Source organism: Lotus japonicus, chromosome 1 (assembly GCF_012489685.1).
Source record: "Lotus japonicus ecotype B-129 chromosome 1, LjGifu_v1.2".
In the NCBI taxonomy this organism is placed as follows: Eukaryota; Viridiplantae; Streptophyta; class Magnoliopsida; order Fabales; family Fabaceae; genus Lotus; species Lotus japonicus.
In genome coordinates, this window is record NC_080041.1 from 107,389,208 (window position 1) to 107,416,756 (window position 27,549).

Below are 27,549 nucleotides of genomic sequence, written 5' to 3' on the forward strand. Positions count from 1 at the left end.
ACTGATAGTATTTGGAAGTAAATAAAAGCTTACATAGAAATAATACTAACAACAAATCATGCAATTGACCTAATTTATTAATAAGAATTTTTATAAATAAAAAATATAATGTAATTTTTTCATATTAATAATTTTACTAAATATATCAATAAAAATATACATTTCATAAAATATTGTGAATATTTTATATGTACAAAGATACATATATTATATGCATTATATAGTAAACATGTAGTATATGTTTGTTATATAAACATCATTATAAGTGTGTTATATAAACATGCATTATATGTTTATTGAATGAAAACGTTTAGACTCTATGAGGTAATCTCGAAGTATCTAGATTAGTTTCATGGCTGTCGGCTATGGAGATACCTTGGAAAACAAAAAAAAAAGACTTAGACTGTATGAGATAGTTTAGAAGTGTCTAGATATATTTTGAATTTATATTTATAAATATGATAAATATATGTAAAAATAATTAACATATTATTAATATGATTTTTTTAATATTTAAACTTTTGATTAAATCATTTTGATGTTTAATATTTTATTTTTTATTTAGTAGCTATTCTTATTTTATTAATTTATAAAATGATTGAATATAGAAATTAAACTTAAGGTTTTATATTTAAATGATATATTTAATAATATGGGCAATTTTCTGCCAAACTATAAACGAGTTCTATTATATTGTCACGAAGAGCGCAAGATATTAAAAATTAATTTTTTTCTACAATGAAGTGTTAAGTTCAAAACATTGTATGTATCGTTGATCATATTTTGAATGATAATAATTTTCAAGAGTATAAGTAAACTGACTAAATATATCATGTGAATTGTATTTAATTTAGGAAATCACACTTATACCCCTTACACTATATTGTAACGCAAGAAGATGACAAGACAACTCAACCTAAAAGGACAAAAGTCAGAGCAATAAGGGCAGACGACACAATTAAAGAAAGTCAAACATGCCACATCATCTAAGCATCAACAAAGAAGAGATTGATCAAAGCAGCAAGACAAGTTGGTCAAACAAAAGGAATGTTGATAATGCTGAATGGATCATTCCTTTTAGGTTTTTTATAATCTTTATTATTTTATTTTAATTAAGATTATGATTTGTAATTAAAAAATAAAAATAAAATTCCACCTAGGCTTATTTTTTCATGTCAGCGTGTCACTAGGAGCCTCGTCGGAAATTTGCCCTCCGGCAGGGACTAATACCAAAATTGAAAAAAGGTCAGAGAGATATCGCTTAATTTTTCCGGGGAGGGGCTAAATTGAAAATTCAATACAAAGACAGGGACTAATATGACCTTTAACCCTTAAATTAATCTAGAAAATAATCTAAATTACATTAATTCCTCTAAGATAAGACTCAATATTTTAAGAAACTATAAAATACAATAAAAATATTATGAGATATTTTTTCATATTCTAATAACACTAATTGAACCCACACTTGTTAACAGAAAAATCTCTTAAAGCAATCCTTTTACCTAGATTTATTATCAGTGATGTCTTGTAGCTAGAGCTAGAGGTAATCCAGCCAGCTTGGAAAGATATAGATACTCAATGTAATTGTACAAGTGAAGTTTTGCACATTATCTTATAATGAAGGAGTTAGGTGTAAAAGTGGTCCTTTTGCATTGCGTTATTCCATTTGGTAGGCAACTAGAATCGAATTCCTCCCATAACCTTTCAATAAAATGAATTTTGCTATATACTTTTAAAAGTTCGGTTACACACTCCAGAACGTTTTTCATTTTCCACGAAAGTTCAATAAATGACCCTAGCTAGCTAAGTTTTTTCCCATTTGAAAAAGTTCAGTAGACACCGTTGTTTTGGTACACCTGCGATTTATGACAGTTTTTTACCCTCTCAAATAGAACTCTGCAATTTGTGATAGGCAGAAACCTCCACTAATTCCTGATTTCTTCCGATGTCGCCAAAAACATGGTCTAGTTTGCGACTGATTTCCATTAGTTATATCCTATACATATAGTTGAATATATAGCAAGAGTAAACAAAAGTACATTCATTCATCGACTCTTCTCCTGTTATCCTCTACCACAAAGCAACAAGTGCAAAGAAAAAGCTGCAACTTGAACAACTAATTAATGTATTTGGATTGTCATTGTCTTCACTATTTTTTTCCATTCACTCATGAGACATGATTAATTTCTGTTACAAATGATTATAACGTTTGATAACAGAAATCGAAACGCACACTACAAAATAAGTTCTTGTAAGATTGGTTACATGATGGAGCATCCATTTACATTGTCTTCACTGAAATAGGACATGAGTTTCTCTTCTGTCTCACTGGATGCTGGGAATGTTTGCACGTCTTTAACATAACCTGCCGGTGCCCTTTTATCGTACACTCCAGGAGCATGAGGATAAGACACTACATGCTGTGGAATATAAGGCCAAAATTCAACTCTTTTCTTGCCTGTACTTTTAACCCTCTTCAACACCTTGTTTGGATCAACATCACCAATCACTGTTACCTTGCTTTGCTTTCTATTTATCTCCACAGATTTTACTCCTGCAACACATGCATATATACAACGACTAACCTTAAAAAAGAAACTATACATGTTGCGCATAAGTAATGCATATTTAATATATAAAAAAAGATAGACAGATATCAGGAACAGAAGCTACCAATACAAAAAAAATTGTAAATATTGGTGGTTTATTTATTTTGATAATACAGCGGTTTCACCGCCATTTTATACATTAGTGACGACGATTTCCATGTTATGCTGCAATTATTTTCATTATGACGGTTTGCAAAACGCTGTTTTATACATAACATAACGGCAGTTTTAGTAAACCTCTATAATAAATTGCCAATTTTTGCAGTTATTTGCAGTGACCACTGACCACTCTATTTACCCACTTTTGTGACGGTCAAATACCCTAGTAGAAGGGAGTGATTGGTGTGGTTGTTACGGTTACCATCTATATATGTATACTATGTGCTCTTAATGTATTGAATTTTGATAGATGTCTTTTGATTAATAGTTGTTTCCCATTTCTATATTTCCTCATAAAGTATAACCTTAATTTATATCATATATTTCAAAAAAAAAAACCTTAATTTATATCATAATATGTCATGTATTTTTTTGTCAAGTACTGCAGGATCGAAATAATCTGTACTTGTAGCTTACGAAAGAAGTTAAGTTAAATAACAAATATAGGAATATCTTAATGATCAACAATATTGGAATAGAAAAGATAAAGGATAGAAAAAGAGACAATAATGCTTTGAACTTTCTAGAAAGTGTTTGCTTTCACCTAGCTGAAAGGTAATATATCCATTTTATCTCTTTATGAATACATCATTTTATCTTTTTACCATCAATGACATCTAGACACTCATTTTTGTGAAAGTTTTAAAACATCACATAGTGTAATTTTTTTTCTTTGTTGTTATTTTTCATAATGTGAGAGTCAAGACCGCTACAAAAGTGAATATCTGATGTGGTCACTGGTCAATACTGTAGACATGATCTGCATATCAAGCTTCTTAATTTTATTCTATTTTCAACCATTAAAAGTTGAAAATAACCTTTCTAGTATTTCCTTTTTTTTTTGAAAATAGTATTTCCAAATTAAATTAATGAAAGTTTTCTAAGTGAAACTATGAAGTCCAAGAGATAGATAGAGAGACTAGCTACTAGCTAGTGAAGAAAACAAGCAAAGCTTTACCACACACAAAAACAAGAAAGATGAAGTTTGCTCTTGAGATTCAGTATAATGAAATTGATTGGAACCTTTCATTGTAGCCACTGCATTTCTGACTCTTCGTTCACATCCATCGCAGTCCATTTTCACTTTGATCTCAACTGTCTAGAACAAATGAAGATCCCAACTCATGTAAGAAGCACTTAATGATAAAATGTTGCAATAGTAGATAACTAGAGGAATGAAATGGAACTAGCTACAAAGATGATTTATGAAAATGCATGCCTCTTGAGTGCATGTTTGCGTACACAGTGAGCAGAAACTACAGTAAGAGTAGAAACAATTTTCCTTAGCTTTTGTAGTTGTCCACACTTCACTGTAATTTTAACTTCGTGTATGGAAACAGACACTTAGATTAAGAAGGAAACAATTATAAACTGTTAAAATAGTGTGGTAAAGGAGAAAGTAACAGGGGAAATGGTTTCTTGGCAGTGTTAGAGCGAGTACCTGCATTGCTTTGTATTTAGTTTTTGTGCTGGGTGAAGTGCAAAAGTTGGAGAACAGATAATCAAGAACACCCATTTCTTTTTCCAGAAAGCAAATTAAATTAAGGCAGGGAGAGATAAGAAGACAGACACATATCAAACATAGAGAATGGTGTTTATATATATAGGAAACTCAAAATTCTCAGACACTGAAGGAGAGAGATGGAGAGAGAGGAAGGTTCAAAAGTAGTGTCTAGAAAATTAAGCTAATAAAAATAAGCAGAATATAATTGAATTGGTGGACATATCACATATATTATGCCCATAGATGTAGGTTAGTGGTTCAGGATCCTGCTTTAAAATTGGGTCTTGTGTGATGCTACGTTTTACTGAATAAAATAGTTTGAAAAGTGATTTTATGTTGTCTTTCTTTTATGTCAATGATATGGGTAGAGAAATTGTATTAGTATTTTTTTATCTTTAATATTAATTAAACAGTAAAGATTGACTGATCACCAAACATCAAAATTTGATCCTTAAAAATTGCTATAAAAGTAAAAATTTGAATTTGTTTTCATACTCTTTACTTTGTGACTGTTTTTGTAAGGTGTCTGCAAGTGTTCACCACTCTTTAGCTGTTTATATATCTCATTTTGCTGATTAAAGATGTGTATTTAGTGAATCAAAATTAAATATAATTGCCAGCTTATATGATTCCAACCAATAGAGAGGGGAATAATTGACCTACCTAAAGTGTAAAGTAGCTATATATAACTTTCGAACCCTCAAAAAGATGGAAAAGAAAAAGAGCATTATGCAACGTACAGAACAGAACCACCGCCAGAGGATCAAAATTCTTTGGTGACTAGCTCGAACTTTGTTGTGGTCATCATTGGTTTTCATTTGGCATTTGGGCAGGTAGATATATATATATTCATACTCATTCATTCTAAGTTTTGTATTTTTTTTATCAGTCGTTTTCCTCTCCCAAAATATGATCTTTGTTTCTTTCTTTTTTTTTCTTCATCAAAGTCATGACAATATAATATGTAAAGGCAAGGAACTATATACGACTATACACTTTTCAACAGATCTAAACATTAACAAATGATGTCGGTTCTATTCACTTACTTTTAGAACTAATAATTAGTAGTAACTTCTTTCAAAAAAAAAACTAGTAGTAACTTATTTGAAGAACATGAAGGATAAAAAATGCTAACCAGTTTGGCTTCATTTCCTGAAAAAAGGAACTCATAGAAACTTGGGAAGTTTGCAAAATCTTAAATCCAGATGAGAAAAGCATGCAGCAGAGATTGCAATCAAATCATCAGGGACAAACTAGAGCAAACTGGAGGAAACATTATATTCATTAATGCACCTAACACTTGAGGTATACAAGTTTTGATAACTAATATACAGTCTGGATCTTAATGGAATATGAAATATGACCAGCAATAACACACCAAAAAATCCCTTTTAGCTTCTGGTGGAACTGTGGAAGTGATAAATGTTAAAATAAACAGATTTGTGGAGTACAGAAGCAATAGAATCCTTGCTTCCTAACTCATACAGCAGTTGTTCCCTCTTCTTGTCCAGTACCTTTATCATCATCACTATCCTGGCCATGAATTGCATTCTGTAAAAACTTATGTTCAGAGGGCATATTTTTCCTCGCTTTCCGAGTTCCTTCAACTTTCCATAGATCCCAAACACGAGTTTTTGGAGGTGCCGATGCTTCTGCCGTCGGTGCAATTAATCCTGGTTTTCCCTCATCAATAACACCATCAACTAAACCATATTCCTTGGCTTCCCAAGGATTCATAAAGTTATCGCGATCAGTGTCTAATTCAATCTGCAGATAAAATAAACTACAATGGTGAATAACATGTATCATATTGGACAACAAACTAATTAGTTATTAAGATAAGGAGGTTCCATCTGATATCTAACCTGCTCTTCAGGTTTCCCTGTAATTCGTGACAGTATTTTGTTTATCTTGATCTTGTGATATGCCATTTCTCTTATACGGATGCTCATTTCTGTAGCCTGTAATTACGTTTCACTATTTAGCAATATAGAAAGCAAAGTTTTTGCTCAGAGCCACCAGAAGAACCATTTAGACAAGCTAATTTTGAAAATAACGCATCCTCCATATTGGAATTGCATAGTAATAACACCAGGCATTATGAATTCATAATAGATAGCCAAAAGAATCCCAGGTAAAATACTTCTAATAATAATTATCAAAAGTATTTATTTAAAACCTATTAGGATCGGAAAAATCCGAACAGTGGAATCGATAGAGAAAGGAGGATAAAGGATAATTTTTTTGGTATGTTTAACATAATAAAAACTGGAAAACAAGATAAATAAGAAGCTGAACCTTCTCCAAAAGGGAAAATCCCTGACAACTCAATAAAAAGACATAATTCTAACCTAAGGAGGGTACTCCTATTTATAATAAACTAATCCTAATAAGATAAACTTAAATCCCAAAAACATAAAGATATACTAACCAAAATAAAAGATAACCCAACCCAAAAATAAAAGATCTCCTATGATAGACTCTAAATTGAAAAATAAAAATAAAATAAATCTAAGTCCCTAATAATTAGATCCTCACAAACCCATATTTTGCAATTATAATTGTCACCAACCTTGGTTCCTGCACAATCATTTTTGATACATCAAACTTGGCACCATTCTAATTTATCTACATGGCGATAGGCATACCAATAAAACCTTGATCTTTCAATAACTAAAAAGGTTGTTTTTCAACCAAATCATCTTCCAAAAGAATCTACTTCAAAGGTGGCCTAGCCATGGGAGAACGATAAATGACACCCCCATCAGAGAAAACAGAAATCAGTTTAGTTCAGAATGCCAAATGGCATATTTGATTAATATAAACATCTTAGTTCTAAACCTCAGAAATATCATTGTGGACAGAGGAAGCAAAAAAGTAGTTTGTTTATTAGTGCAAATGAAATCAAACAACGTCCCCTTATCAGTTTATTAATTATATATAAGCAACAGATCTAAAGCAGGTCATGCTTGCGTTTGTTATTTTTTAAAAGAGAGGTTCTTTCACTTGGTTCAGATTGGAATTGAGTAAACATCGGTACTTGCAATCAAAGGGAACTTTACCCCTTCTATACCCCATGTTTCTCTAACATTTAGTTGAAATATATGGTTAGCTTAAACTTTAACATGATCACATGAACTCAAACAAAAATAACCATGACAAACTTCATATCTATTTCTAATTGAGAACAATCGAAGTTAGAGGATATTAGCGGACAGTCTTACTTTCCCACCAGCAGTTCCAAGCGGCTGATGGATCATAACTCTGGAATTAGGCATACAATACCTCTTCCCTTTAGTACCAGAAGCAAGGATAAATGCGCCCATGGATGCTGCAAGCCCGAGACAAACAGTAGACACATCTGCCTTGCATAACTTCATGGCATCATAAATTCCCATTCCTACATGCAGTCAGGTATAAGTGTATAACAAAGAAAGAGCACTTAGTAGAAGACATTCTTACTTTTAGATTCATTAAATTGAACAATGCCCCATAGTTCACTAATAGCAGGTACCTTGCCTATACTCACAGATTCAGTAGATTCAATCTCTTATGAAGAGATCCTTTAAGGAGTTACAATGAAATTCTATTTTCACAAATCTGAATTAGCTTGGGAATCAGAGTTAAAAACAGTCAGGTATAAGTGTATAACACAGACCAACAACTCGGTTGATTGTTAATGGTATATTTATTTAAGTTATCTGTTGCAGTCAATAGATAGCTGAGTGCGTGTTAGCAAATAATTCATGTGAACTATTAAAACCTGAATACTCGAGTATGGTATTAAGAAATTTAACATCTCTGAGCAAGTGGATATAAGAACAACAAATACACAAAACAAACTGAGACAGAACCGGGAGCAAAACTTTGTTGACATACCAGCAGTAACAGAACCACCAGGTGAATTTATAAACAACTTGATGTCTTTCTTTGAGTCTTCAGCATCCAAAAACAAAAGCTGACTAATGATAAAATCTGCAGTCATATCATCCACCTGCTCAAACAAAAGCCATACACAAACACATTATCAGACACACAACAGTCTCTTCAGTTGCATTTTATTTCCCATGTTTGTTCTTTCTTTCTATTGTAGTCTCTTCAAAATAAACCAACATTAACAAGCACACAATCCCTCAAAATTAACAACATCAAACATGTTTTGAGCTATTCAAAAAAAAATTCCTATTTTTTTTCCTATTCCCCCCAGTTTGTTCATTCATCTGCTACTGTGACTGTGAGCATGCTTTAGAATGACCCACATGAAAAGTTTGGAAATTTCCCAAAAAAACATAATCACAAAGATAAAGGGTACTCTAAAAACATCAAAATAACAACAAAGGGATTCAGAACCTGAGAACCCAAAAAGACAATCCTCTGACGGAGAAGCATGTTGGTGGTGTCAAGCTCTTCGAGTTTGGGGAGCCATGGGGAAGCGGTAGATGCAGATAAATCATTGGGAAGGTCCCAGTTGGAGGACAAGGTTTGTCTGGTGGTTGATGAAGCGTTAACGGTGAACAAGGGTTTCGTTGTTGTTCTTCTTGTGGCTTTGGTTGAAGCTGTGAGAATGGGAATTTGAGAGTGGAAGAGGTCATGGTTCAGTTTCAACTTGAAGCTCAATGGCATACACGTTGAAGCTAAACTCAATTCCATCTTCGTTTCTCTTGTGTTGCTTTGGTGACGAGTATTGGGTTTTGTTTTGTGCGATGAAGGATGGAGATTGTAGACTCAAATCTTTGGGTAAATAGTGAAGTTGGTCCCTAAATGTGTCAGCCGCCTTCAAGTTGGTCCCTAAACTTCTAAAATGCCTCCCGTGGTCCCTGAATGTGGCAAAACACATTCACGCTAGTCCTTGACGTTAAAAAATGAGACTGCCGTTAACTGAATCTTTTTTTTGTAATTTTTTTACTTACGTGGAATGCCTACGTGGAACTAGAATGTTGGGAAAAAAATTTATACGTCAAATTAGTCCCTGAATGTAGCAAACTAGTCCCCAATGTAAAAAAAAAAAAGTGAATTTCTATCATAATTTTGTCATCTTCATCCCTAATCATTTTCAACCTCTATTATCTTCTTCATCTTAAAGTTTAAATTTGAAACTCAGAAACCCAGAAAAATTTCTAATTCAAGAAAAAATAAAATTAAAACCCCTAATTTTTTCTAATGTTAAATTTATTTTTGTTCATCTTCTTCTATTGAAAATCAAACCCAGAGACTCATGCCCGCGAGTATCATTTCTGAAAACAAACTTAGAGACTCAAAACATTCACTTGTTTCAAAACAGCCAATTATTAGTATATTGTAGGAAACTTCATCCCTGACAGAAATATTAAAGACATTCTGAGTAAGGTTTAGGCATCCACAATTTGAATATATCTATCATAGAATTAGCAATAAAAATATCAAACTCAATACCCATCCTCAAAGTAAATGCACGGACTTCCATTCCTGACTTAAAAAATCCAAATTCTCCTAATACTGGTAACATACTGGAAAGGGTAACAGAGTTTGGTGTCATTCCTCTATTAAACGTCAACCTAAATGCATCCAGAGCATCCTTGCACAACCCTCTGAAAGAAAAAGTGGTAATAATAGCATTCAGATCCAAAAAGCTTCGAACTTCATGACAAATTGAACCCAGTAAACTTCAACAATGAGTTAATTTTCACAATGAGAGTTTTCAACCCATCTTGTTCAGATTTTCAGATTTTGTTCGCATCTTGTTCAGATTTTTTCTCTTCAAAACCCCATCTTCTTCTTATTGCAATCTCAAAGTTCTCAACTTTCCTACTTCCCATAAACTCTTTCCTCTCACTCAATCCAAAACCTTTCTCCACCCCACCCACTTCTCCTTGCAAAACCCCTCTCAGTTCTCAACTAGATGCGAAACTGGACAACCCAGATGCAGATGCAAAGTCTCCACCTTTGTCGAAATCTCGCATCTGGTGGAGTAGCTGGATTTGGAGCCTCCGAATCTGAGATTTGATTTGGTGGAAGAAGATGAAGGTTGAGGGAGGTTGGTGTTGGTGGAAGAGGGTTTCGGTGGTGGTGGTGGTGTTGGGTGAGAGAGGGGATTTGGTGGTGGTAGTGGTGGTGTTTGGTGGGGCTTCAATGGTGTTGGGTTTCTAATTTTGAAGGAGTTGGGAGGAAGAAGATGAAGGTTGAGGGAGGAGGAAGAAGATGAAGGTTGGCTTTTTTTTTTTATAAGCAAGATGAAGGTTGGTTGTTTAATTTTATCTTAAGTTAATTAAGGTGGCAGAGACCAATTTGACCACCATTTCTGCCTATAAGTCTCTGACACGTGTCCTGTGAGTTTCATTTTTTTGGGGGAAACTAAATAATTTCCACATCAGCCCTCATTGATGGAAAATAAAATTCCAGGTCCGACTTCCGTTAACGGCAGTCTCATTTTTTTAACGTCGGGGACTAGCATGAATGTGTTTTGCCACATTCAGGGACCACGGGAGGCATTTTAGAAGTTTAGGGACCAACTTGAAGGCGGCTGGCACATTCAGGGACCAACTTGGCTATTTACCCCAAATCTTTGGTAAACCCATGGATTTTTGTGACCTTTAGGACCTACAAAATTGATATTTTTGACATTTTATTTTTGAAAAGTTAATATATATGCACCCTAATTTTCCAAAGCATAGAAAAACAAATATTTGTTTTGGACTTTGGCTCTCCAATTATAGAGGCTAAGCTCAGAAAAAAAAAAAAACTAATCACTAGGCTCAAACGGCCAGGGGGAAGACCTACCCCGACATCTATTCTAAGATAGCGGTGACATCCACCGAAAGAGGAGAAAAAAATATGAGTCTGTAAATGAAAGGATAATCGCACTCGCCAACCAATCTACAACTGTGTTGCATTCCCTCAGAGCAAAAGAAAAAGTGATACTACCATGAAAGGTAACTTCGTGGTTAATATGACCGAGAGTGGCCGCATACAGGTATCCGGATCCTGGTGAAAGGACACCAAGCGAATTGCTCTAACGAGTCACTTTCTATAACAACATAGAGAAAGCTCTGCTCGAGAATTAATTGAATTGCTGACAAAATAACATTGAGCTCAACAAGGAGAGGATTAGAGGTACTCAAGTTGTTGTAAAGCCCGATAATCCAATCCCCTTCAGCATTACGCAACACTCCTCCACAACCAGCCATCGACATTGAATTTTACATGGCCTGCCGCTGGACGCTTCCACCGTTACACTCTGATATTACCTCCACTCCCCATATCACGAACAACTAGAAGTTATTGCTCGACACGAGTAGACATTGTTGACTAGTATGGAAAAAGCACATATATGCCCACGCACATTGTGGATCCGGAGAAAGACCTTAGACCACCGCCTCGTTCCGCAACCGCCAAAGGGTCGCCATGGAAAAGCAAACCGACCACGAACTAGAGAGACATCCATCTCCAGCAACCTGCAAGTTACAAATCACCCAAGACTGAAAATCAAGTGAATAAAAATCTGGCACCACCGGGCATCGCAACAACCAAGGCCAAAGGAGGGATGTTTGGTGACAGCCCTTGAAAACGAGAAGTTTCGTTTCAGATGTTGCACCACACATAGAGCAAAGGTCCGACGAAACCAAACCACGCTGCACCCGTACCGCGTTCGTCAGGAGCCCTCTGTTCAACATCTTCCAAGTGAACGTCTAGATATAGTGAGACACCTTCAGCTTTCCAGCACCTCCTGAATATCGCTTCATATATTTCATGTTTCTATTGATGAATGAGAGAAAAAATTGATTTTTAATTTTAAGAACCACCAAGAACCAACTGCTTCCACAAGAACAATTTTAAAAATAGTCAATAACCTCTAGCTAGCTTTCTCCAATGAATTAATTGCAAATTTAAGCAACTAGTTCTTATCTTAGTAATCAACCTTAAGATACTCGTTTGAGATACTCTAATTGAATGAATGTGTAAATTTGTTTTACTACATGGATATTGGTATACAAAATAGCATTTTTTTTGTTATTCGTTTTTTTTAAATCCCATATTTTGTTATTCATACACGTGATATTTTACAATTTCTCATGTGATATTTTAGTTTTACACCATAAATTATACAATAGAAAGTATGATGGATATAATAATAATAATAATAGCAATAATTATTTTGGTGCAATTCATAAAGAAAAAACAAAACCGGGAGATCCTCATACTATTGTCTCCCATAAGAGACCCCCGAAGCATCAGCCAGAAGTAACAAACCCGAACCCGCTAATGGGTGCTCTATCACCACAAGGTCTGCACTCTGCTTCACACTATGTTTACCAAATAATCAGCACAAGCATTACTCTCCCTTAACGTGTGGCGAATCTCCACTGACCAAGGACAACACAACAACTCCTTAATATCCCAAATAAGAGAAGCAAACATGTGATAAGAAGAAGGCACAAACTTAAGAAGAGTCACACCATCAAGGAATCTAATCGACAATCCACAACGTTATAACCATAATCCCATACAAGAAGTCAAACCATGAAAGAGACCTTGCAATTCTAGATGGAGAATACAAGAATCATCTAGGTATCCAAAAAAGCCGCCCATCCACTATTCATATTGGCTTTTGAAACAACCACCGAACCCACCATGACTCGAAGTACCTCTAACATTGTCATCCACATACAACACAACACAATCTAATGAGCCAACCATCCACTTAACAAACCTCGGAACCGGCTCCGGAGCATCAAGGGGTTAACAACAACAACAACAACAATAATAATAATAATAATAATAATAATAATAATAATAATAATAATAATAATAATAATAATAATAATAAATAAATGCTCTCAAAAAAGAAAAATATATACATAAATAGATTCTTCTCTATCTTCCTCTCCGAAACTATGTAGCAGTAGAATTCTTATCTCTGTTATCATAGCTCCATCCATGGCTCTTTCATTCTGTAACAATCATCTGCTTCATCTGAACAAAATCCCTTTTGCTCTGCAATCTCAGCGCACACCTTCATCAAACACCACATACACAAGCTTGCTCCAATTCCCATCAATCCGGTGCTGCTCAACTCTCAACCAGAAAAACAGCATCAATCTCAACACTTGCAAGAACTGCAAAACCCAATTCGACCCTGCCCTCAATCACCCTCGTGCTTGCCGATTTCACACTGCCCATTATGGAGGTACCCAGTTAATGCATTTATGAATTCCATGTGTTGATGCCATGACATATGCAAAATGCTTTGATTTTTTTTTTTCTTTAGGGAATCTAATTAGCATTGGGTAAATTTTGCATCTTGAATTGTAGAATGTTGATATTGAAGAATATGCAAAACTGGGTTTTGATAGCTGAAATAGCCTATTAGTAAATCTCTTTGAAAGATGCTAACTTTTGCCCTTGCACCAAGTTTAATGTTGAATTTTATAATGTGAAAGGAAGAAAGAGACATTCTATAGAAATGTTCCCTGATTAATGTGGATAAATCTTTGAATAGATCACTGCCTATACTAGTATACTCTATACATATGCTCTTAGATTTTAAGATGTTTAGTATGTTTTTGGAACTACATTTGACACATAATCGGATGCTTGTTAAATGTGAAGCTACACATGCTAGGTTTTGGAATTGATGCAATTATGGGGTTGTTTGCTGCGGAACCAAACTCATTCTTAGTCTCTTAGGTTTGAATGGAGTTACAAAGGAATTGATGGAACCCAAGTGTGCTGGACTCAGCACACTTAAGTCTGCTGACTGATGTGTTGCCTGCCTGAGATATTGTTGGACGGGCATGGGGATATTTCTGGTTTTTTTAATGAGAAGCTGACCAAGATATATCCATGAATTCTGAAGCCCATTTTTGTCAAAAAATGATCTCTTTAAAAGCCTATATTTCTTCATGAAACCTGGTCAAAGAATCATCGATATTAACCTAGAACAGTTAAACCCAATTAGGCAAAGATATATGTTAGGATCCAATTGCAAGGTATGGGACTTAAGTCCCACATTAGAATTATGGGATCTAATGTGGGGATCTAATGTGGGGTTTATAAGTCTTTGGGCTCTCCATATTTCTCAATGTTTTAGTGTGTGAGTTTGTGTCGTATTCAAATTACACTCCAACTTACATTCCAGATTTCCAGCTAATCCAACAATTTGTTGCTTTCATGTTGTGGTGCATTGGAGCATGTACCAGCAACATGTATACTTACTCACCCTTATTTATTATGGCTGCCAAAGTTGACCAATCATGAACAAGTGGTAAATTCTAACTTTAGCCATTGTACTACTACTAAGTCTAATGTTAGCTGCTGAGCTTATGATATGAAAGGAAAAAGAGGAAGTAACTGTTGAGCCTATGGCGTCAAAAGAAAGTGTTTCTTGAACTGGAATTGTAATGTTCTATTAAGTGACAGCTAGCTTGTATACAATTTTTTGGCTTTCCTTCTTGTGAACGTGTCCTGCATTTAGAGTAGTAATGAGAGGCTGGGTTCTCTTTGTCAATTGTCAATGGCATCTTTTCCATTCCTTTCAATATAATCTTAGACAGATTTCAACATAGGGCACTAAATCTTTGTGTTCCAAACTTAATATATCTAACCTCTCTCTAATTGCGCAAAACCATTGCCACGTGAACTATGTATGCTTGGGCACAAATAAAGATAATACCTATTCCTCCTGAGAAGTTGGCCCAGATTTATTTGTTAATTCAGAAGCTCATCTTTGATACAATATAAGAATCCTTTTAATAATATCAAATGATTTCATTGTTGTTTTATTTTTCCTTGGAACTTAAAAGCAACTTCTCTATATTAGTGGAAACTTAGTTGGAGTGACTTTCATCCTTACACAGGACAAGGTATATTGCTGTAAGGACACTATTATTAGCTGGGGCACTTAGCATACACCTATGAAACCTGTTCATTGCCTTAGTGTGGAACCTTTTAATTTCCTTAATTTGAAAGGGGAGATTTTCTATTTGTTTGAGAGATAGAATGTAGATATGAGGCCTCTCTGGGTCACAACACCCCACTCGCAAGGTATTTATATAATCTGTTTCTTTTCAATATGTAGATCTGGGTGTTACTCAAGTATTGGATGTAAATCTAGTCAATGGTCTTCTTAGAATGAACTAAAAGACATATTATATACATAAAATTAATGCTGCAGGGAAGGAGCATCAAAAAGCTTATGTGAACCTACTGCACTGCATGGCAACATTTTGTATCTTCTGCTGACGAAGTTTGATGGGTCTACACTAGACAAATGGGCTACAACACATGAGGCCAGGCCCAAAGTCTGGCAGGTCTATGTTAGAAGGAACAAAAAGAGTGAATCATAGAGAATCAATGAGCTGGAGGAGAGAGGTTTAGTGTGAGAAGTTAGTTACGGGAATTGCGGATGAGAGGAGAGGTGTGTGTGTAGAGATTCCTCATATAGGCTTTCTGTCAGCTGAGGTAGGGTATTCAGAGAATTGGTTAGTAAGAATTGGATAGAGTTCTCCTCTCTATAGGAGTGTAATACCCTGGGGTAGAAGCTTGCTTCTGCATTTGTTCTTCTTTCTACCATTAATATTACTCAGTTCTACGTTTCAGTTCTTATTTCCTTTTCACTGTTGCATTGGTTCCTAACAAAGTTCAGATTGATTCATGCTCATATGAAGAAACACTTATGATATTAGAAAACATAACAATTATGTATGATATTAATAAAGCTTAGGTTAACAAAGGATCTACTTTGAAATGTTAAGAACCCAAGCTTGGGTGTGGGGTTATCCCATTAGAAGCCGCACTTGTAATTTAACTATCTTAGTGAAAAGGTTTGCCTATTGGGTTGGAAATTGAAGCAATTTCTGTTTGAACGATATTGGGACGAAATGTTTACCTTCTTGAATTTTTTCCAACCATTGCTTTGATGAAAAGTTATGCATTTTGGTATTATGTTGTTCATTTGCTTTACAATTTGGATATAAGTTGGCTTTTGATTGGATCTCTTTCTATCTTCCTCTACCACAGGAGAAACTAAGAGAAAGTTTGAGAGTGTGTATGAAGGGGGTACCATGAACACTCCTGACTCTGGCAAAGTTCTTCAGTATTGGCATTGCTGTGGATCTGAAGATCCATTTGATCCTGGTTGCACTGCTTCTCCTCACTCCTCCTATGATGACTAATGTAGATGCCATTCATTATCCATGAATCTGTGGTTCACTTATTGCATTTAGGACTCTTCTTGCTAAATATTATAGCTTTCCAAACACTTGTACAAATTCATTGATACAATAATTTCTGAAAAATTTGAATGCTGTCCTCGTGGAAACATATAATCTGCAACATAATCCTCAGACTTTACTTAGTATAATATGTTTGTTAAAGGAGACTAGGAGGTGGAGGAAGAATTCTCTAGGAGGACCAGCAGTTGATCAATGTAGACTCCATTTAATTGTGATTCTCATTCATTATGTCTCATACTAAGCATATTAGGTTTGCACAGCCGCACTCGATGAGTGAATAGTAATATTAGTTCCTAAATGATTTGGGTTGGTCATTTTAGTCACTAAGCTATGAAAGTTACTCAAAATGTCTCTAACTCTTGCATACATCAGTCATCGGTCAAGTTAGTCTTTACTCTAATTTCGTAATATAGTATCGGTCCAATATATTTTTAATTTTTTAAAGTTTACACCGGCCTAAAATATTAATTTTTTTTAACGTAATTTTTTTTAATTTCAAAATAATTTAAATACCAAAATTTAGTTTTTAATGCTTACTTTTAAAAATCTGTTTAGTTAAATAAGTTAGTTTTTATTTTCAACAATTAAATTAAATTGGTCAATTCAAAACTGAAATATGAGATCCTGCCTAAGGAAAAACCAAGTTGCTTGCCACTTAAAGTCTTAAACCAAGTTTTTGTACATAATATATTTTTATCAGTTTTCCCAAATCAATTCTTTTTTGGTGCATTTTATTATTTTAACCGATTGGATGATTTTTTTAACATGCTATTCCATTACATAAACAAGAGAAAAGGGTAATCAATTGTCCTTCTTTATTTGAAGGAAGGTTTTACCAATACATTTGGACAACCATTTATTTAAAAGTTTTAATATTCCAATGCTAATGTTCATCTTTGATAATTGATAATGATAAGCCATATATTCCAAGATTCATATACTTCGTCTGAAATCAATGTTTTGTGTAAATTGCATATAGCTGACAGTTTTCCTTTACATTCCGTGTGCATGTGGAAGTTCCTTTCTTTCCTTATCTCTTTTGAAACGTGCCACTAAAGGTAAACACAAAGTAAAAGAATTCTACTCATAATTATAAAAGCAAAGGAAACAGTGCCATGTCTATGATGCAATTGAATCTACCCTCTATGGTTGTGATTTCTAATGAAAATGTTCCTATTTCAGAAGGATTGAGATCAGTTTGTTTTTCTGGTTGATCAGCTTCACATTGAATCTACCCTTGTACATGTTATCAAGATCCAAAAGAGGTTGCAAAGCAATGTTGAAGTGATTTTTTTCACATAAGATGGATGAGAAAATTAAGTCATCTCCTAACACATTGGTACAATGTCGAATATGCCATGATGAAGATGAAGATTCAAACATGGAAACACCTTGTTCTTGTTGTGGCACCTTGAAGGTAATAATGCCTTGTTAAATTTTTGTTGAGGAGTTTGAAGAATCTATTTGCATAGCTTTATACCTTTTGCATAGTTTTATACCTTTGCAAGCTTGTCTCTCTGCAAAGTTATGTTTGGTGTTGTTAGCAGGACCTTTTAAACTTAAAAAAGATTCATTAAACCATGATAATTGCTTAAATTTTTAATAGCCAATTCATTCAAGCTGTAGATTAATAATGTGCTAGTCATCAATGTTGAATATCTTTTTAGAGTACATTTCGTAGTCAGTTGTTTATCACTTCGTACAAGCTCTGCAGTGAGGGAAATAGTCACTGCTGCCGGTGGTGAATGTCCTAGTTTGAGATTTTTTTTTTAAAAAATCTCCTAATTAACTACTATGTGCAGGGCCGGGCCCAGGTAGAATAAAAGTTGGGCAATCGCCGCCAAGAGAAAATGTAAAAATTTGTTTAGTAGAATGATATTGAAATAGTGTTTTGTCCCCCCAAAATTTTATATATACTAGCTACTCTAATTAGCTAATTTTTTATTTTGCTAAATATGAGTTTAATTTTCTCCCTCCATATCTATTTTTTCTGGTCCGTTCCTGATTATGTTCTTGTGGCCAACTTATGACCCTTTTGCTGGTTTATTCAGATTAATAGTTTGAGCTATTTCTTTTGCTTTTGGTCATTGTAGTACGCACATAGAAAATGTGTCCAAAGATGGTGCAATGCGAAAGGTGATAATACCTGTGAGATTTGCCAACAGGTTTTGCAGCTTAATCCTATTCAACGTTTGTATAATCATCATAAGTCATTCAAACTTGTAAAAAAAAAAGCTTACATTTTCACCCTATCAACTGTGGTAATTGCAGCAACTTAAGGGCTACGTTGCACTTCCACCAGCTCCTTTGTTTCATTTTGGTGGTTCTCCAATAAATTTTGGGTACCTGTTAATCTGTCATTGAATTCCTAGTCCTGTTTTATATATTTGCTTTTCTGTGGATCAAATGATAATAGAATACTGTTATTTCAGAGAGACTACTAGAATGGATCTTCATAATCATCAGTTTATAGCAATGTTTACTACTAATCATGAGTTCACAGACCCTGACTTTGAATATTCAGCCCCCTCTACAAGGAGCCTGATATGCTACCGCATCATTGCCATCATTGTAATTTCCTTTTGCTCCCTTCACATCTGTGTTTTACTTTACATGAGAAAAATGCTAAGTACATATGGTGAAAATAAAATTATGGTGCTCTAAGAGCTAAAGGAAGTTGTTTCTATCCACCATGATTTTGGTTGAATGTGGTTCTCCACCGTGTATCCAAACATGATTTATGAAGATTATGAAACCAACAACGTTCTAGATTTTTGTTTTATTTAGCAACGGGTCGTTAGTTCAAGTTATACATGTTTGATTTTCCTTAAACAAAGTCTTAGGTTTAAGTATGGAAAAAAATATCGCTTGTAGAACCGAGAGCTAGCCCTACCATGATGTGGATGTTCTCAGCTCGATTCTAAACAATATTATCTTTTGTGGAGGTTACTGTATTAGACGAAAAAATTATTTGTTTTATTTTATGTATTAGATAAGAAAATGAGATGCCTACGTTGTTATGGTCTTAAGCTACTACCTGTTTCCCTTACACTCTTACGAGAAGATAGTTTCCTTATCCTTTGCAGTTTCTTGTTCTTCTTGTTTTACGCCATACACTTCCAATCATATTTATACTCAGTGGAGCAGAAGGGTATTCATTGACAGTGTCTACGGTAAGCAAATACAGAACATTCATTCATAATAGAAACAATTGACAACCCTTTACATGTATATAAGTCCAGACAAAAAAATGTTGATTTGTTAAATGCATTGCAGTTAATTGTGTTGAGAATCATTGGAATGCTTGTACCAGTGTATATAATGGTTAAAGCTATTATTTCGATCCAACGGCTTCAGTTTGTGCATGAGGTTAGATCTGACTTTACCATAGTCCATATTCTTTATACACTCAAAAATCAATTCTAATATTTGAACTTCTATTATTCTAGACTTGTAAATAGTTCATTAAAGATTATTACAATTTCCATATGTTCTAGTGAAAAAGAATTGATACAATATTCTGGTGCATCGTCTACTAATTACTTCAGGTGTCATGAAAGCTAGTGAAACAATGCCTAATTTTCAAGATGACTTGCTTTAGAAAATGAAAAAGTAGCAAAAGGGAAAAGGAAAATGAATGTTTAAAAAATATGGAACATTAATCTTATACTAATGCTACTAGCTACTGCACTCTAGCTAGGATAGACAAATCAGTTGAATGAAACATAAATCCTAGAGTAAGTTTGAAAAACCTTCTGATTCTGAAGCCAGAATCAATTCTGATTAGAAGCTTCTGAAAGTGGATCCGAACCTGCTATGACAAGCTGTACTTGTCTCAGTTGTACTAATACTAATCTACAAGAACTATGCCTTTGTTTGCAACAAGCTGATAACAATTCCTTATTCATATTGTATCGAAGTTTTTGTATCTTTAGACAAGGGAAATCATTTTTTTTTAATTTCTGCTCAGGATCATCACTCTCCTATGCAATCTCATGAGGAAAATGGCATGGAGGGGCAGTCTCAGTTGCGTGTCATTCAGATTCAGTGACTTCATGATCAATTTGGAATGGAGAAGTTGAGATAATGTTGAAAAGATAAATCAGAGTGGAATCATGAATCATGATCATTCTTTATGTGCCGGGATGGCAGAAGAAAACCTGTTTAGATTTCCGTTACATTCACCTAAAAGAACTTTCATCCTACTTCATTGTGAGACATGAATTTCTTCTGAAAATATTTCTGAGATTTGCTAAACGGAAATTCAAACACATCTAAACTAGACTCAAACCCGCGCGATGCGCGGCGGAATAATTCATCGTGATTTCGCTAGAATCAAAAGTGTTATATTAACCTATCTTTCTAAACTTTTGAAATAGGCTATTATCAAGCATCATAGTTACTAATCAACCAAGTAGACCCCAATTTTTCTCATATTTCCATCTAAACATATCAACAATAATCTAAAAAGAAAACATTTTCTAGTCATTAACTTGCAGTGGTTGTAATCTACTTTTCCACATTCATGCTCAGGAGGTATATTTCCTTTCTCTTACTCTGCATCAGTTTTCTCTGCCAGCATTCAAAGTAAGTGGTTGTGCAGAATAGAGAAAATTTTATACACTTCTACAGTATTATTTTTAAAAAGTTTTAGAACGGTTTCAGATTTAATTCCTTTTAATCTCCTGTCACTTAAGCGGCTTGTAACATTACAATAAAATAAAGTTTCATTGGAGATGTTGATACCCCAAGAATCAGTATCTAATATTTAAAAAAGATTCATCTTAAAAATAGTCAAGATATTAACAATACACATACAAGTCGAAATCTTAGAACAAATAGTGTATACATGTCCTACTGTGAAATTTGAGCAGTTTGTTTGATGAATCTCCTAAACTTGGTTTTATCATGTACACAAGATGTCATTGGAGAGGTTGGTTAACAAAAGCTGTGAAAAAGTACCACAAATATATACATTAAATAAAATTATCTAAAAAGTTGAAATAAACAATTAACTATGGAACACATATGCAATCAGGCTCTCTTCCACACAAGTTCATTTCTTCATGAATCTATAATGAAATAGACCAAAACCCAGAGTAGGCGACAGAATTTCATCAGACCAGTACCTGATCATCAATTCATCATACATGTACATTGTACCATTGGTATGCCTTTCACAGTAGATTGCTGACTGTGATTGCATCATCTTTGCAAATCTAAGAATGGAAAAACTGAATAATTTGGGTAACATTCTTATTAGAAAGATTGTGGCTTAATTTGATATAGCGAGCTATGCACTTTTTCATCCACTTCAAAGTATAGGTAGAAAAAATATCTAGTCATTTTGGTATAAGTTAACTTCCAGACAAAAGGAAACACTGAATTCGAAATTCAAAATAGTCTTGCAGTGAACATTTTTCTACAGCAGAAAGAAAGTTCAAATTATTGTAATTAGAGGAGATAATCATTCCAAAATATTGCATGAAGAAATACATGAAAGGAAAACCTGATAACTGAATTCTGCACGACCAATTTTCTCAAATCACTGTGAAGCTTAAGGTTAAATTGATACTATAAAAAGAAGAGTAGAACACATTTCTAACAGGTAAATATAAGAAACATGTCAAACCTTCACTTAATATATATTTTGGATAGGACTGAGGTAGTTTTATTCTTAACCAAATGGATGGATGTATTCATTAGCATGAAAAGAAAATGAAAAAACACACTCATACCTTGTAAAAGACAGCATCAGCTGCAAAGAAAAGCAAAAGCAAAAGATACATTAGGTTTGAGTAAGTATTAAGAAACAGAAAATAAATCATACTTCAAAAAGAAAAATGACCTATGACTTTTGAGAATCATAGATTTTTGTTATACATGCAAAATAATAGAACACATATCACTTTGTAAATTCAGATCTTATTCATAATGTCATTCATGAGAAGGAAAATGGGTCTTAGCTAGCAACCATTACCATCCTAGCCATGAGTGAGCCTCGGAAACATGCGGTTTAGCTGTGCAATGAGCAGATCTCTGTAATTGGAAGAAGTAGAACATAATAGTTGAAAGGAGGATGGAGAAAACTGACCTCAAATGGAGATTGATGGCAAAGGACTCGAAATCCTTTAGCATGCGAGTTGAGGAGCAGAGCGAGCGATAGAGTGGAACGGACGGAACAGCAACAACATAGTTGGCGGAGGTCGAACAATTATATATCATCCCTCTTTTGTTCTTTTCTAACAGCAAAAGGAAGCCAAAACCGTAGAATACAATTATGAACTGGGGAGCGTTAGAAAAGCCCTTTATTCTCTAATGAATGAATGGGTTCAAAGAATGAGAAACGGAAAGAATGAGTGTGTGTGAGGGGTCAGGATATAGTAGTAACTGTGATAGATGGGTTCAAAGAAAGAAGGAAATTGATGACACGTAAGCTAATTATCAGATGTGGCAAGTATAGGTGAGTAAAAAAAGATGAGTTGTCAGTGCTTAATTGCGCGCTTGAGAATTACTATATTATAAATAGATTGCAAGAAAATTGATTTAGTTCTGTAACTGATACTGTTGTACATATAATGAATTGGTCCAAATGACTTACAAAGCAACTTGATGAGCAAAAAATACATGCCATGACCAAATGACTTTGTTGATCACTAATGGATGCTATGGGATTTTTCACTTCATGTTGTCTCAAAATATCGAAAGATGTGCTAAGAAGAATTAAAATTCAAAATTTCGATAATTCGTACCACCAAAAGACCAAAAGTCCAAAAGTGTAGATCAACGGGAGTTGTTGCAATATCTTAATATCCTTCACCACAATCCCAACAAGAAAAAATAGATAAGGTTTTAAAACCATTCCAACGAAAACCTTAACTTATCCTTGATTGATTGGAAGACCAAGCCGTGGGATCTCAAGTTTGCCCAAACTAGAAGAGAGGGGAATGCCCTTACTGATTTTTTGGCTAATCTAGGCCACTCTTTCGATCCAGGAATTCATGTCTTCCATAGTCCCCCACAGGGGTGCAACCTCATGATTTTAGAGGATCATTCAAGAGTTTCTTTTCCTAGGCGTGTCTTAGCTTAAGCTTTGGGGCTTTGTCCCTCCATGTAACAAAAAAAACCTTAACTTATGAATGTTAAATCCGGCAACTAAGAAAAGAGTAATGTGCAAAAGAGATGGCTAAGTGATAACAAGATAGCATCAACCATTTGAAATGCCATATTCACATAGCAGTGGACTATCGTGGAGGTGAGGGGAAAGGAGGGAATAAGAGGTGAGAGATTTTTAATCCTTATGTTTGGTTCATAGGAGATCGGGGAGGTGAGGGGAAGTAACTCCTATCTTAATTGGTTCATAAGAGAAAGAAATATATTTTTAAAAAATTACTTTAGTTGCCCTTACTTGTAAAAGAGTTTTTTTTTTACGGGATTGTAAAAGAGTTTTAAAACAAAGGAAGAACATTTTTGTATAATGTAATATTCCCCACCTAATAACTTTTCAAGGAAAGACAAAATTGGGTTATAAAAGGGTTCAATCCCCTCCATTCCCCACCAAACAAGGATAAGTTTAAAAGACCTCTCCCCTCTCCTCCCTCCAACCAAAGACCCCTCCAACTAAAGACTATGTTAGTGTAATTCGCTTAAAGTTATAAAACTCCCAAAACCTTCATTTTGACAAACTTTTAGCATTTACCGATTACATCTTTTTAAAAATACCCAACTCATCACTTTTATCCTCATGAAAACTAAGCTTTCTTCCGAGACATCTCAAAAAAGTTAAGAATAACAGGAAGACCACCCCTTGGGGAAAAGGCCAGGGGCGTGCACTACGCTATGGATTTTACACCAACTTCATGCAATATAGACAGTATAACTTAAATAAGAAACAACCATCAGCAAGGAAGAAAAAGGTCACATAATATTTAAACGAGTCTACAAACACAAGCACAAGCACACATCATAATTTCAAGTTCTACAACATAGTTCAACAACACCAGAGAAAACTAAGAAAAGAGTCTCGGAAAATAATTTGAGAAGAGTGCAGAAACACAAGCAGACAACATAATTCGAAGTTCAAAACAAAAGCTCAACAACACTATGGGTTGGACCGACCCTTATTCAAAATAAGACACATCAAAGCAACAGAAGTAAACAACACATCGAAGTAACAGAAGTAAACAACAATCTGGGCACATTACTCTTCCTCTGATTCTGACTCTGCACTCTGAAGCCAGTCAACAAAAGGCTTAACATTCTTCCAAATCTGAGAGTCCTTGTTATCGCCTTTGAGCCCTTTCTGGTACCACTGAACTATGTGCTCTTCCTCCAAAACATCAGCATCGTAGAGCGCCTTCAGAACCAGGGCAACCTCCTTCAACGCATTGGAAGTGGACTTGCAGGAAAATTCCTCAATTGCATGCAGCAATGGCAACTGCATACCCTCCTCCTGAGAAACTGCAGCAGCAAGGTAGCTCTTCCTCTTAATTGCTACTTTCGCGAACCCTTTCTCAGTGCCCTCAAACAGGGCTTCATACAGAGCACTCATTTTTTCTTGAGCAGATGCAGGAAGTGTTGCCAGATGGGTCAGCAATTCTTTTGCAGTAGCACCTTTCTTCAAATCTGCTTTGACTTCCCCAACCAGTTTGCTATAGTGCATGGAGCCACCATTCTCAGAAGTGTCATTTACCTTAGTTGCTGCTTTCTCAGATTTACCATTTGTGGAGCTACCATTCTCAGCGTTATCACTTAACTTAGTTGCTACTTTCTCCTTCTCTGGTTCATTTGTGGTGAGCATGACCATATCAGCTGTCACAGCACTTAACTGCTCTTGGATACGTTTACGAGCAGCCTCTGCTGATGTATCAGCTAGCCACTGAACATCATCATCATCATCTTCTTCGTCTTCCTCATGAGCAACATCCTTCTCATCAATTTGACTATGAGTAGGAGATGTACGGTCCTCATCAGAGCCATTTGCCTTTTTCCTTGAAGAGCTAGATTTGGTGGTGCCATCCTTAGAAGACGAAGTGCCTTTCTTCTTAACCTCTTTCTTCAGTTTTTTGAGCTCCTCATCAGCTGCTTCACCTTCTTTCAGTCTCTCCTTCTCAGCTCTTCTCATGGCCTTCTTGTCTTTGGATCCCTTCTTACTCTCAGGAGGGTTCTTTATGATGAAGGTAGTTAGCTTGTCTCTCATATCCACATCAGACACAAAACCACAAGCAGCACATTTCAGCTGGATCATTTGACTCTTAGTAATCAATATCTCAGTCTCAGGATTTCCACAGCCATAGCATTGGACATATTTCTTAATGAAATTCTCAAGGAGGCCAGCAAGTTTTGCAGTATCATGTGCACCATTGACATGAGAAGTTCCAGTCTTCTCATCAAATTTCGACTGGGCTCCAAGTTCACAACCGAAATACTTGGTAGTGTAAGCCGCTGGCCTCGCCAATGCCTTTGCTATATCAACCATGTTGACAACATTTGTTTTGATGCCGTTACCTCTACCCTCAATTTTGGTAATCATTCTAGGCATCTTATACCTATAGAAGGCATCGTCGCGATTACCAGCACCAATGTTCTGTAACGCCATGATGACAGCAGCAAGTCTTGACAAAACTAGATGTCACAGGCAGCAGCAACTGTGGAAACTCAATATATCCAGCCGCAATGTTGATTTGCTATTAAGGTCACACAGACTCTCCAGCAATTTCGGTAGGCAGCAAACAGAAATGACAGAGCTCAGTATGTTCCTGATAAGGCACACGATGCATACAGCCAAGTCTTCTCCGCAACGGCCTGTTCTTTTTCCTAGAACAAGAAAAACTGTCTCCAAGCAACTCAATTGCTCCCAAATGGATGATAGCCTGTTCAAACATGAAAGAAACTTCCACGTGATACCTTCACCTTGGAATCTGCCACCGGAGAACTAGCACAGATCCTGAGTCAACAACCAGAAGCCACATTATTTCAGTTACAAGCATAAAATACTGGACAGTAACTCTTCCAAAAGAAAACATTACAATAGTAAACATTTACTAAGCCAACAAACTTAATGTCCGAAAAACATCATCATAATAAACAAATACCAGATACCGACAACATTAATGGCCGATAAATAAATACCGATACCAACAACATTAATGGCCAATCGATAAACACCGAATACCAACAGCATCAAGGACTTATATATAATCACCTGATACCGGAAGAAACCAATTCGCAAATATAAAGGACATTCCTAAGCCCACAAACAAAAATCGTAATCCCTCCCAGTTCTATTCAATATCATGTAGATCAATGAAACAACAAACCAAGCCTTAACCCACACAGAGGGATCAGCTTACACAGACTAAATAGTCGCGAAAGCACAATATCAAACACCCTCCAACAGATCAAACCAAAATAAAGCAAATATCAAAAGCCACTAACATGCTTAACTTGAACCTATAGAACCGCATAAACTAAAACCTTAAACAAAACTGAAATCACAACATTCAGATAATTAAAGTTAATACGAACACAGTAGGTACCGTAAAGTTTATCCCCAAATCTTGAAGTTAACGGAAAATCGTTCAAACACAGCGACGTAACAAAAAACATTCAGATAATAATCAGATCAAAATCAATCATGAAAAAATTTAAAATCTAAAGTTCCGAACAGATAAATCGATTAAACCTAGAATCGATACAGCTAGAACAAGACGATCTAGGTTTTTGGAAGCAGAAGTTGAAATTAAAATTAACGAAAAATCGAGAAAAATAGAGAGAAGAAAAGATGAACCCTAAGGGTTGTTACCTGGAGGAGAAGGGAGAATGCAGAGAGAGAGAGAGAGAGAGAGAGAGGAGATTGTGAATGAGATGAGAAGAAGAAGAAGAAGATGCGGCTGAAGAAGAAGCGATTGTATGAGAAACGAGGTTTAGCATCACCAATGCCCTTATATATTTATATATAGACCTATCATTGCATACCCTTCTTACGTGAAAACTAATTTCTCTTTTTTATTTATTTATTTTATATATGCGGTCTAAAGTGTAGGCTCTAGACTATTCTTTTTTC

General features: G+C 35.1%; 5 protein-coding genes across 6 annotated transcripts; 2 read left to right on the top strand and 3 right to left on the bottom strand.

Moving 5' to 3' along the window:
• Nucleotides 1-2,091: 2,091 nt before the first annotated feature.
• Nucleotides 2,092-4,456, bottom strand: LOC130728919 (heavy metal-associated isoprenylated plant protein 21-like). 2 transcript variants are annotated; one of them, XM_057580499.1, is made up of 4 exons: nucleotides 4,213-4,456; nucleotides 3,991-4,114; nucleotides 3,795-3,870; nucleotides 2,092-2,557 (listed from the first exon to the last, which is right to left on the bottom strand). In XM_057580499.1, the coding sequence occupies exons 3-4, from the start codon at nucleotides 3,847-3,849 to the stop codon at nucleotides 2,265-2,267; spliced, it is 348 nt and encodes a 115-aa protein (XP_057436482.1). In that variant the 5' UTR covers nucleotides 3,850-3,870; nucleotides 3,991-4,114; nucleotides 4,213-4,456; the 3' UTR covers nucleotides 2,092-2,264. The 2 variants fall into 2 exon arrangements, with proteins under 2 accessions (XP_057436482.1, XP_057436481.1); XM_057580498.1 differs by lacking the exon at nucleotides 3,991-4,114 and having other exon boundaries at nucleotides 4,213-4,454.
• A 1,083-nt stretch (nucleotides 4,457-5,539) lies between these two features.
• LOC130728920 (ATP-dependent Clp protease proteolytic subunit 3, chloroplastic) lies at nucleotides 5,540-8,974 on the bottom strand. Its single transcript, XM_057580500.1, has 5 exons — nucleotides 8,626-8,974; nucleotides 8,155-8,269; nucleotides 7,500-7,675; nucleotides 6,141-6,236; nucleotides 5,540-6,042 (listed from the first exon to the last, which is right to left on the bottom strand). The coding sequence occupies exons 1-5, from the start codon at nucleotides 8,923-8,925 to the stop codon at nucleotides 5,755-5,757; spliced, it is 975 nt and encodes a 324-aa protein (XP_057436483.1). The 5' UTR covers nucleotides 8,926-8,974; the 3' UTR covers nucleotides 5,540-5,754.
• A 4,149-nt stretch (nucleotides 8,975-13,123) lies between these two features.
• On the top strand, nucleotides 13,124-16,719 carry LOC130728922 (uncharacterized). Its single transcript, XM_057580501.1, has 2 exons — nucleotides 13,124-13,438; nucleotides 16,270-16,719. The coding sequence occupies exons 1-2, from the start codon at nucleotides 13,189-13,191 to the stop codon at nucleotides 16,422-16,424; spliced, it is 405 nt and encodes a 134-aa protein (XP_057436484.1). The 5' UTR covers nucleotides 13,124-13,188; the 3' UTR covers nucleotides 16,425-16,719.
• Nucleotides 16,720-17,595: 876 nt separating this feature from the next.
• On the top strand, nucleotides 17,596-20,741 carry LOC130728924 (uncharacterized). The gene is made up of 7 exons (XM_057580503.1): nucleotides 17,596-17,901; nucleotides 18,578-18,649; nucleotides 18,756-18,826; nucleotides 18,917-19,055; nucleotides 19,571-19,657; nucleotides 19,761-19,853; nucleotides 20,455-20,741. Exons 1-7 carry the CDS (start codon nucleotides 17,788-17,790, stop codon nucleotides 20,533-20,535), a joined length of 657 nt encoding a protein of 218 aa, XP_057436486.1. The 5' UTR covers nucleotides 17,596-17,787; the 3' UTR covers nucleotides 20,536-20,741.
• Nucleotides 20,742-24,390: 3,649 nt separating this feature from the next.
• On the bottom strand, nucleotides 24,391-27,443 carry LOC130728923 (eukaryotic translation initiation factor 5-like). Its single transcript, XM_057580502.1, has 2 exons — nucleotides 27,289-27,443; nucleotides 24,391-26,430 (listed from the first exon to the last, which is right to left on the bottom strand). Exon 2 carries the CDS (start codon nucleotides 26,080-26,082, stop codon nucleotides 24,685-24,687), a length of 1,398 nt encoding a protein of 465 aa, XP_057436485.1. The 5' UTR covers nucleotides 26,083-26,430; nucleotides 27,289-27,443; the 3' UTR covers nucleotides 24,391-24,684.
• Nucleotides 27,444-27,549: the final 106 nt, after the last annotated feature.